At 42.2% G+C, this 12,091-nt stretch overlaps 1 protein-coding gene across 5 annotated transcripts in view; it reads left to right on the top strand.

The window, feature by feature from the left end:
- Positions 1-12,091, top strand: part of GNB1 (G protein subunit beta 1) — a 30,472-nt gene that overhangs the window by 6,970 nt on the left and 11,411 nt on the right. Inside the window, exons 1-2 of one of the 5 annotated variants that reach the window (XM_081341437.1) lie at positions 6,711-6,886; positions 11,279-11,386. In XM_081341437.1, the coding sequence (XP_081197563.1) occupies positions 11,330-11,386 (57 nt within the window). In that variant the 5' untranslated portion in view covers positions 6,711-6,886; positions 11,279-11,329. Of the gene's footprint in view, positions 1-6,710; positions 6,887-8,885; positions 10,087-10,157; positions 10,178-10,930; positions 11,173-11,278; positions 11,387-12,091 lie in introns of those variants that run through there. The other 4 variants (XM_081341439.1, XM_081341438.1, XM_081341440.1 and 1 more) reach the window with 4 other exon arrangements.

The following is a 12,091-nucleotide window of genomic DNA, read 5'->3' as shown; positions in this document are numbered from 1 at the left end:
CAGTTGAAGACAATGTCCCGTTGGCAGCAGGAAAAAAAGCCTTTTGACACTGGATCATTTAAAAAAAAAAATCTCAGTAATACAGTCATTTTTAAAAGGAAAAAAAAAGGTGTGGAAGCTGTCTGTAAAAGCAAGAACATTTAGCCAGGAGCATCCTCAGGGCAGGGTCAGAAAATTGGAAGATGGTGGCGCGATTGAAGCTCCACCCACTTTTTATATGTAACACCCATGAAAATAGATAGAACGTAGATTGCATTGCCTTGACCCAAGACTTGAATTTTTGCACCGTGCCTTCTAGACACCCCTGGCAAGGATGCATTGATTTGCTGCTAATTTTGCAGTTCGCAGCATTCCTTCCATAAAGATGTTCATGCATGCAATATTGACAAATATACATCTTAATCAGAAGATGCATATAAAGAGAAGTTGATTCCATCTGAAGCTGGTCTCCTGCACGTTAGAGTAACAATTTTGCTGCTACCGGCTTATATGAAAAGATGAGTTCATATTTTCTCTACCGTAGGTGGCGTGGCGGCTGCCTTTTTTGGTTTGCCAACTTTTCCCCACCCCCGCGTGAGATGGTTAGGTGGGAAATTCAGATTTCCCCCCCTCTAGCAGTCTGGAAGGAAGCACTGTCTAGTCAAGGAGATTGGCAACTTCTGATACAAGCTTTTTTAGAACAGGGGTTTTGGAAAAGAGCTTTTGCCCAGCGTTTTAAACTCGAACGAGGATGATAAAAGCGTTCATCGTTGAGAAAAAGCATCTGCTTTGAAAAACCAGACCACAGTGGCTGGCGGGTTTTAATTTTGATCGCAGAGGGGAGCTGAAAGTATGACAACGCTTTGATAAAAATGAGCTAGGCTACCAAGTTAAACTATGCAAAGCGAGGCGTATTTGCTTTTAGCCGGTTTAAAGTCAGCATTCTTTGGGCAACGGGTGCCAAAGGGGAGTAGAGATTTTGGTTTTCCCCATGATATTGCCCCCATCTTTTGCAAATTTCCATTGATAATTTGGACAAAAGAAAGATTGTCTAGAATTTGCTCACGCAGAGGGGCAGATATGAATGCTTGGATAACTCTGAGAATTTTTCACCCCCCTCCTGAAATAAGAATGGATTATTTTATTGTTGTTTTTTAATGACAAGTCAGTTCCCTCAAATGTACAAATTAGTAAAAGTACCGTTTCTGGGACTAATTTCCTTTTTCACTTTTGCCCATCATTTAGGATGCTAAAATTATGCAATCAGCCTTGGGTATATGTATGTTCACCTCTTTATATGCATGGGTCACCCAATGATTTGTGTTCTAGGAATCATCTTTATGTAGACACCCGCTATTGGTCCTTTGCTCAGCATTGGTGATTCTGGTTGGTTACAGTTCTCTGGGATTTTTAACAAGGATGTTTTCTCGATGTTGCTTGGAGATAACAAGACTTTATCTGGGGTATTTCTGTAGACAAAGCAAGCGCTTGCTCTCTAGATAACAAATATTATAATCTATCCTTCAGCTTTGAGTGTTTATTGGCCCAGCCTTCTTAAATAAGCGACTGTTGTATATGGAAAATTGAAAATTGTAAGTATGAATCCAGGAAGTGGTTGATAAAACTCATCAGAAACTCGTATTGATGGGAGGTGTTGGGATTTGTGATGTTCTAAAATCTTTGCCATGTTGTGTGAGATCGTTTTTTTCAGTATGAGAAATTGTAGATAACATCTGCCACAGGTTTGCCTATAGCACAACTGCCCTGCCATTTGTAGATATAGAATAATTAAAATAGAGGTGATTTGGGCCCCTTCTTGTACAGTAATTGGAATATAAGGTGATGTACAGAGGTTGAAGAACAGTATGATTGTAATTGACAAGGGATGTCAGGAGGTGTTGAGGGCAAAGATCAATCTTACGTTTAATGTTTATAGGCAAATATCCCTTATAGTAAGTGTTAAGTGCAGTTTATTAAGTCCCGGCTTTATTATTATTATGGATAGCTTACCAGTTCTAATTTTAATTATTTGTGAAATATGCATTCTGTCTTTTAAGGAGCAGGCCTTTACTGTTTATAATTTTATGGAGGGAGTGGATTTTTTATCTCTTTCGGATTCTTAAAACTTAAAATAGGCGTGTTTGAAACTCAGAAGTCTCCCACAGCATCCCAGAACCCAATTGTGATGGTTAGCATTTTAGCCGTTTTACTGACTAACAGAGGGGAAAGGGAAATTAAATGAATTTTAATTTAAATGAATTAAATGAATAGCAACAATCCAAATGGCTAATTCATCCACCAGATGGGACTCTTTAAGTAATAAATGCTTGTTCAAACATTTAAAAAGGAAATAAATTCTTCACACAGTTGTATAATGGACTAACAGTATGTGTCCTCCCAGCTTCGTAGAATTATTTTTGTGAAATTTTAACTATACGTATCATGCTTTCCCTGTCCTGTTTTCAAAAACAAAGCTGTAACATTAACAGGAACATACAAACCAATACAGAAGGAATTTGTTTTAAGGACAATCACTGAATCAACAGGCATATCTGTTAAATTTAAAATAACTTCTGTCATGCTAAGCAATTATGTTGCCATTACTAATCAGACTGCTCCTTTTTTAAAAAAAAACAAACAAACCAGGATCTGTAAAATAAGTGCCTTCAAACTGTCCAACCTTGTTTTAAGCTTAAGTTTCTGGGGAAAATAGGAAGCAGATTGTAACACTTGTTTGGCTTTCTTTAAGCAGTTGTTACAGTCTCCAAAACCTGGGAATTTCAATCTAGTGCCTGGAATCTGTTTTTTCTTTTGCTCATTGTTGATTCCGGTTAAATTTGTATAGCATCAGTTGCTGATCACCTACCTTTTTGCGTGAAAAATAATTTACTATTTTAAAACCTGAGTGACGCAGTGCAAGGTAACCCGTGTTTCCCCTCCCTTTAGCTCAGCGGCTCCCCACCTTTTCTATGCCCCGCACCCCTAGAACGCTTCTGATATATTCCCGCACCCCTCACAAAAGTTTGAAATAACAGCAGCGAATTGTGCCTATATAGACTATAATTTTGAAAACCCAGTTTTTCACACCCGCCTGGTTGGGAACCCCTGCTTTAACTGTAGACATTCATCGCTAATCAAAAGCAAGAAAATGGTGTTTGCGGAGATCGTAGAGGATCATAGAGTTTTAAGGAGAGGCCTTTTAAGTCTTGGTGGCTTGATGGATGGAGGTCCTCCAGGGAAAGGGGACTCAACCATCTCTCTTGATGGGGGCATTCTTTAATTTTAGGATGTGAGAAGCAGGTAGTCTTCCACTTAAGCCTAGCGCCCTCAAAGCCACGTTGGTTCTGCTTTCGCGTGCCCCCTTAACGCAGACTGCCTTTTGCATGACAGGAAGCTGAGAGTTGGGAACACCTGCTCTAAACAGGAAGTGGCTTGCAGAGTTTGCCAGAGAGGCCACGCAAAGCTTTTCTTCCTTTCCCTGTTCTCGGCTTGGCTGAAAAGAACATCTCACCTAGCCTGGAGCATTGAATATGGCCAAGACATCTATCTAATCTACAGCGTGTAAGATCAGGAGACCTTCAGTAGCCGTGTAGGACAACAGACGGTCCCTTCCCTACTTTGTCTCTGTCTCGGGTAGCCATAGCAGATGGGTTTCACGCTAGATAGAGTGTGGGGGGTCCTGGCCTCACTGCATAATGTTTGGGATGAGTTTTGAGGGCAGTCTGTAAAACCGAGCGGGCATCATTCTACAGTAAGAGGATTTTCATATTCACATTTTCACATTCTTACCTAATTCGGGTTTAAACCTTCGCGGAAGGCCAGTCGGAAATAAGAAATCTGGCTTAACCCATTAGCAGGGCTTCTCCTGTCTCCCCCCCCCCCGCACGAACGTTACCCAACTGCTGCCTTCATCGGTTGCTCAGTGTATTAATGAAAGGGGAAAAGCTCAGCTTTTCAACTCAGTGTTGTGTAAACCTCTCCCTTCTCGCGCCTTGCCCCTTCCTTCCTTCCAAAATACTTCCACTAGTTGCATAAACACAGGATGTTTCATTTCTTACAAGAACAGGGCCATTCCCATAAATGGCGAAGCTCCTGGCAATGCAATCTGCTTCACCTCTTCGGAGGCTGCAGAAATCTCCCTCTAACAAGTCAGGGTGGAAGATTTGATTGTGCCAGCGTTCTCTTAATCACTGGGGGGGGGCCCTTCCCCTTGTTTCCCCTCTTCTTTCAGCACAAAAGGGACCAAAGTGCAATCTTCTAACAAGAATAAAACTCCCCCAGTCTTGGCTTCAGAGCTTTTTGCAAGTTACAGTGAACTGATTTGTGTTTGATTCCACAAATGCCAATATCCACAGTCACAGGTTGGCTCTGAAACCAATACAGGTTGAATAAAAAATTATTCCAGGCTTGCTACATGATCAATTAATTAGCTGTTGAGCCACAGCTGGGAGCCAAGTGGTTGATCTAAGCAGTTTTATCACACGTTGCTTCCACTTTTTTTTTTGAGTCTTTCTGTACAGTTCTTTTTTTAAAAAAAATGAATGAAATATATGGCTTTTGGCCTTTGCTTCCCTGCTTCGTGATGTTGTTAGCTGATATAATGATTCTTTCAAGACACATCTCTATAGAGAACACTTCAAAACCCAAATGTATATCGATGGTTTCTATTTAGAGGTAGCTCCTAACCAGCCATTTAGCAGTGCAGGCACAGACACTTGGCATCTCTTTTCACTGTACAGATTAAATGGTAAGACGCTTCTACAATTTTAGCATTTCGATCCGACTTCCGATTTCTTAGCTGGATTCCTGCTTTCTTGTGCATTTTAGGTCCCTGAGCGCAGAACCACCTGCGTGTGCATGTATGTTTTAAAGATGATGCAAGAGGCAGTTGTCTCTTTAGTTGCTTTGTTCTGCTATATAGATGTCTCCAGTCTGGTATTTGGTTTATAATTCTCATTTGTGAATTGCTTAGAATTACACAGAATCCTAGAGCTGGAGGGACCCTTGAAGGTCTTCTAGTCCAACCCCCCTATACCATCCCGGACATTCGGTTCTCCGTTCTTTTCTCGAAAACCTCCAGTGATGGAGCACCAACATTATGGGTTGTTATGAGGAGCCGTGAAGGCCAAGGAATTGGGGAAGAGATATTTTGAAGAGCTTCAGCTTTGGGGAAAGCTGCTGTGAGATGCCTCTTTGGTGGCACCCCAGAACAGCAGAGTTGGATGGGATCTTGGAGGTCTTCTAGTCCAACCCCCTGCTTGCTTGAGCAGATACCATTTCAGTCAGGTGGCTGTCCAGTCTCTTCTTGGAAGCCTCCAGTGATGGAAACACCCACAGCTTCTGAAGGCAAGCCATTCCACTGATTAATTGGCGTAACTTTCAGGAAATTTCTTTTTGTTTCTTGTCCAGCCTTCTGGTCCTTCGGAGCAGAGCTTGACACACACACACACCCCTTTCCTTGTGGCAGCCCCTCAGATACGGGAACGTTGCTGTCGCCCCTAGTACCTCTTTTCATTAGACGCAGGAAAAGGTTGCACCCAAATGGTGTAAACTGATTTTCCTTCCTTGAAAAGCACAGCGGTGCGCTTTTGGTAGGATAATGATAAGCGTGTGCTGAAAGCGAGGGGCAGAGCTGGAGAAAATCCAGGCCACGCTATGTGGTCTCTCTCCTCCGTGAGATGGAAAAATGTGGTCTCAAACTGTACAGCTTCAAGGTGTGGCTTCCTTTCTCTTCTGATTACTAGTGAAAACTGGAAAGGAATTGTGAGTTTCTTCTGTGCTAATTTCACTCCGGCTTCCTTCCTTCCTTCCTCTGGGTGTGTGTGTTTTTTTTTCTTTTTCTTTTTTCAAAAAAAAACCTTGCAACTGGGTAACCAGGAGAAAAAGTGTTTATTTTTACAACAATAAGTGGGTTAGTGAAGGTTTATGTTATTCAAATGCTTAGTCATTGCCTTTGTGTTGGAAATAATGCTGTTTTATCTTTGTTCTGTTCTCTTGAGCAGTTGCCATGCAGTACGTACATTTTTTATTTCACCCATTCTAGCTGTCAGGTTGTTAATCAGTCCAATAACCAGTAAAGTAATATCTGTTTCCTAAAGAAGCCAACACAGAGTGGTTAAAAAGCTAACAGACTACAGTTTATGGATATGCAATCTGTTGTGAGCATTCTGTGTGTGCAGAATGACATAATGTACAAATTAAGCAACAACAATCATGTTCCTTGTTTGCTTTAAAATATTAAAAGCTGAAGAACTAAAACTGCTAATAACATTAGCTGGAAAGTCCCTAATCCAGATCTTATCCTAGTGGTAAAAACCACATGTTTTAGATAAGTCAGACTAGCCCTAACTCTTAATTTACTCCACGGGGTTGCAAAAGGGAATACAAGGGGCCTTGGAAAGAGTGAAAATAAACATAAATGCTAATTCTATGTCTGTGTATACACAGAGAGATTTTTTAAATATTCTTTTATAGGCAAACATGCAGCATAGTCGATTTAGCCCATAGCCAAAATATGGATAGCACAATGAGTTTAAATTTGTCTCCCTTCACACAACTTCAGCATCACCGCAACCAAATTCAATTCAGCTCTTCCTTTGACTGAAGAAATCCTTCTCTCTTCCTGAACTTTCAATAATATCACGTGATTTCTTAAACCTTCATCATCATTGTCATCGTTATCATCATCATCATCATTATTATTATTATTATTATTATTATTATTATTTTAGCATTTGACTTTATTTGTATCCTCTGACAATGGTTGTTTAGGAGGGCTTGATAAGAATTTTTTAATTAATGGAAAGAAGTAGCAAACGAGCTGTCTGGGTTTCTAACAGAACACAGCTGGATTTGTACCAGACCATCAACCGCTTTGGGCTTATGACTGGATGAGAAAGTGGAACAGGTAGGTGTGGAAGGCAATGCTCTGAAAAAAAAGAAAACAAAGGCATGTGCGGTTATTCACCTGTCTAGAAAGAACTAACGGCTGGTACAGTATCTTGTTTTTCATCCTATTTTTCTCCCTGCCAATGGTAAACAAGTGGGAGGCATTTGGAGTTAATTGGCGTTTTAGCTCACTGGAGAGTTTATAGATGTTGACAAAGAAAGCTCTGAGGATTAAGGTAATGAACAGTAAGTTCTGCACTTAAGAATGAATAAATATATACGTTAATACAGGTAGGTAGACAGACAGACAGAAACTATAGATATAGATAATAGATACTGGCTAGACAGACAGACAGAAACTAGATATAGTTTTCCCTTTTTTCAGCGCCATTGTAATTTCAAGCGGTTGCTAAATGAACCGCCGTAAGGCGAGGACTGCTTGTGCTTACCCAGCTGCCTGGTTTTTACTCTGGAGTCGGTCGCAAACCTTCACCCCTCCTGAAAAACCTCCCCCTTTAGGGTTGAGGTGGTAAAACGCAGCCTGCCGCAGGGCACATTGCACGTTGGCCGCGTTTTCCCAAAATGGGGTTGGGGTGCATCCAGATCCACTTAGGGAGCTGCTGCTTTTAGGAATTCTGTCTTTCGGGCTATTATTTCTCCTTTTGACTGCTGCAGCCCATCCTTCCCCTTCGGAGCTGCCTTCCACCCTGTCTAAACAAAAATCCACCCTTCTTTGCGATGTAAATTCTCGACTGTCCCTTTAGTCTTCATGGAAAACAGCTGGAGCTTTGCCTGTGTGGACACCTGTACCTGGAATGTCATAATGCCGAGACCGGAAGCTTGCCGGCTGCCTCTTTTGAACTTCAGCTGGACTGTTTCCATGAATCTCTTCTGCATTCAGCAGTTCCTTTCAGCAAGTGAAAATCTGAATTAAAACTGGGCCTTCGGAGAGACCTTTGCCTTCCTGCTAATACCCAAAGCATCCTTCTAACTTTGCAGCTGTTTCATCAAATCGTTTGCACGGGAACACTCGGTTCAAACCAGTAATTTGGAGAATTGGGTTGTATTCTGCCTGGCCTTTCAACGCGATCTGAAAAAAGCAAGGGAATTTAAAAAGTACTTTTTTGTTCAAAGGCTTGGGGGGGGGGAAGGAAAAACACACCCCATAATTTCCATAGCTCTTAAAAACTTCGATATTGAAGTGAAAGTTGCACGCTTTTGAAAGTCGACCTTGGTTTTTCTCCCCCCCCCCCGCCCCCTCCTTTGCCTAGAAGATGGGAGGGAATAAAAGGGCATCGTGGCTAATGTGGTTATTTTTTTTGAGATGGTGTTAAAGAGGGTTCTAGATATATAGATATTAGCAGACCACGGAAGATACTATCCGTCTGGGTGGAAACTGGTTGAGAACAATCAATCAGGGGAACGGCTTGCCTCCAGAAGTTGTGGGTGCTCCATCACTGGAGGCTTTTAAGTAGAGTCTGGCCTCGTGCAGGTCTACATCTAAATCGGCCTTTCTTTAGAGTGCTGTTCTCAAACCAGTGGGCTGCAGCTGAACAAGAATAAAAGATGTATTTTCACGATTTGATCGATGGATTATTTGCGACGAACATAGGTAGATTTACTCCAGGACGGTCTCTCGCTGACCTGTTCCTTCAGGTCTTCCACACACACACCCCTCCATTGTAACGGAGTCCTTGCGGCTGGCCACCTTTCTCTTCCTTTCCATCTTTCCCAGAAGTAGAGCCTCCTTGGGAGAGACTTGGGTCTTTCCGTGAAGTCTCCAAAATACGACATTTTTTATTTAGATACTTTGAAATAGCAGAAATGGAAAACGGTGCTACTGTTCAGTTACCAGAACAAGGTTAACAATTCCGGCAATAGCTGGAAACCAGTTAAAAGAAAAACCCAAGACATCAGTGGGGAAGAGAGGCTGAGTTTAAAGTAGCACCAAAGGACACCATCTGCATTTTAGCTTTCTGGATGGCTTGAGCAAAAGTATTGCAGAGTTTGAAGGGGGCTGAGTTTCCCTTTTTTAAAAATTCGATTTCCTTTGTTTTCCAGCTCTGCAAAGATGCCTACTTCTCTGTGTGTGTGTGTGTGTGTGAGAGAGAGAGAGAGAGAGGTTTTTTTTCTTTTCCCTAAGACAAATGCTAAAATTACAGGCCTGTTGCCACCACACATTAAGCCTTGCGGAGCGAAAATAGCTTTCCTTTTTTTTGAATTTTCAAATCCCAGTGGCATTGTTTCACACCGGCATTTAGCTGCGTGTGCCGTCTGTGCGTTGAGCAGAGCTTTCTTTTGGGGCGGCAATAAATAGCTTTATTTTTTCTATTCAAAAGAACGCCTATGGATTTGCTGCAGTGGAGATCTTTTGTGTGTGGGGGGGGGTCCTTGTGCTTTTTTTGAACCTGGTAAACGGGGACCTCGCCCCGCTCTTTGGTCTAGCCAAGCTGACCAGATATTGTCTCGGGATGGCTGAAACGTTCCTGAGATGGGTTGCAGGCAAGGATGGTTGAAAAGTGAATGCCACTCGGGGGGAACCAGTCTCGCCGCCCATGAATAAGAAACCCAAAGCCGTAGAAAGGCACCTCCCCTTTGCAGTTGGGGATCCTTTCCGTGGTGGGTTACACCGGGCTCGACCGCCGATTGTCTGAAATGGTCTGCTAGTGTCTCCTGCTTGAGCAGGGGGTTGGACTAGAAGACCTCCAAGGTCCCTTCCAGTTTTGTCATTCTGAAGCTTTCTTGCAACTGAGGATGGCATCGCCGTCTCTCTGGGGTGACAGTGGAGGTTAGAGGATGTCACGCAAGGAGAACTTCAAAAGGGTTTTAATTCATGCTTTCATAACCCTAATTTACCCACCGGTTAACACAAATTAAAACAAGTCAGGGCTGAATGTTTAATCCTAGATTCCTTGGCAGTCACAGCTCCTAATTGGTCTCCGAGGGATGAGCCGGGCCCCTCTCACCTGTACGAGATGGCGTCAAACAAACTGGGCCTTTTCCTTTAATAAGTTTTGTATCTCCTACAGAAGGTAGCTGGCATTTAAAACAATTTCGTAGAAATTAGAACGGCAGTGCAGCAAGCGAAGGAAAATAAATGGAGGAAAAAGCAGGAGAGTGAAGCTTGTCAAAGTCAGACATTATTTGGTTACCATTGGTTGGTTGAAAGGGGTCGCCCAAACCCCTGGAGCTTAACCAGCTGCACCGATTGGTGTTGGTGTAAGTGATTTTCCTAAATCTGAACAACAAAACGACAGTGTGGTAGCCAGGAATGGAGGGGCACCCTTGTATTGAGACTCATAATTTCCAGGTCAGAAAAGAATTCAGCTGCAAACTGTTGATTGTTTCCTTCCAGATGTTACTCCGAAACAGGGGGAAAAATGACTTCAACTCCCTCTCAGCCATAATTCACTTTTTAACCACTATTTAAGCATCTGTTAAAAACTATCCTTTTGCCTAACAGGCATATATATATATATATATATATATATATATATATATATATATATATATATATATATATATATATATATATATATATGTTTTCGTAGATTCTCGCGGGTGTCTGTATGTGTAGATCTAGAGTCTCGGGTTTCTTCCCGCGTTCCTTTCATCTTCAGAAAGTTGTGGCGACGTTTCGACGAAATCCAGCAATGCTCCTGGAAGCAGCAGGAGGAACACTCCGGCCTGATGATGACGGATGGGATTTCGTCGAAACGTCGCCACAACTTTCTGAAGATGAAAGGAACGCGGGAAGAAACCCGAGACTCTAGATCTACATATATATATATATATATACATACATACATACAGAGGAAGGCACTGAATCATGTTTTTGAATCATTGTATTCTTTACTATGTGTTTCCCAACTAAATGATTTTTTTTTCCAAGTATTTTAAACAAAAGATTTGGCACTCTTAGCCACTTTTGAAGCGAAGCAAAAGACTTGACAGAAATTATTTCTAATGCACGTAGTCCTCAACTTGCGACAGTTCATTTAGTGACCAAGTTTCAGAGGCTAATTCATACTGAGCATCTTGTTTCAAAGAAGCCCATTCCGATGTTTGCCAGCCGTTGGGTCCCATCTCCAAGGGATCGTGATGCTTTTAAGCCTGTTGTGAATTGGGTGGGTCATGTGACTCCCCTTTTGGAACCTTCTGGCAAGCAAAGTCAGTGACGCAGCCAGATTCACGTAACAGCTGCAGTGACTCGCTTAACAACGGTGGCCAGAAAAAGCGTAAAATGGGGTGAAACCCGCTCAACACACGTCTCGCTTAGCAACAGAAGCTTTGGGCTCAATTGCCGTAAGTTGAGGACTGCCTTGTTATGTAACCCGAGATTTCGGGATGTGCATGTCGGTATGAGTATTTGGTTCACTCTGTTTTATGGCACTGTTTATTTATTTTGCAGGTTTTTAAGCTTCTAAGGAGTGTCAGAGCTGCACACCTTTAGGGCGGGAAGATGAGTGAGCTCGATCAGTTACGCCAGGAGGCTGAACAACTAAAAAACCAAATCAGAGTATGTATTAACTTCTTTCCTCTCTTTCTTCAGGGAGATCAACTTTTGGTTTATAGAATTTTCAAAGGTTTGGGTTTGGGGGGGAAATACATACGTGATGCTTATGCCACCCTTTACTTACCTACTCTCTCTCCCAGCAGAATAAAATCCTGTGATGTGAAACCCCCATCCCTTCTAAATGCCCCTTATGGCACAAACAATGTTTGATCTCCCAAATGATTTTGCTAAGTTGGTGGTCGCAACATAGGGCAGGACGACATTGTAGCACCATTTCAAAGACCATTTAAACCCATTTATTGGCCCAGCCTGCCTCCACCATCCCAGGCCGAACGGGTGGTAGTAAACCCTAGATATCTTAACAGTCTCCACATAGGGAAAAAATATTCTGTTTTGAATTTGAAAGCTACAAAGTATTATTTTTTTAAAAAAAAATGTTACGGATTTGTAGATTGATACTGGGGCAATATGGCAACTTATCTCACTACACGTGACTTGGTCTACAAGTGTATCATCCCCTTTTTGCCCATGGATGAAGGCATTGGGTGGAGGGAAGATAAGCTGATTTACCAATTGAAGAGACTAGTTGTAGCTCAAGGTTGAACTGTGGGGTCTTTGGTGCCCTTTGAGCTGGGTGGTTTTCTTGCAGACATTTCATGACCCAGCTAGGTGACATCATCAGTGCCGGAAGGAGAGAGCAAACCTCAC

The sequence above is a fragment of the Vipera berus genome, assembly GCF_964194415.1.
Source record: "Vipera berus genome assembly, chromosome: 17".
NCBI classification, from domain to species: Eukaryota; Metazoa; Chordata; class Lepidosauria; order Squamata; family Viperidae; genus Vipera; species Vipera berus.
The sequence above is the reverse complement of the archived record's forward strand: the minus strand, read 5'-3'. Positions and strand labels throughout refer to the sequence as shown.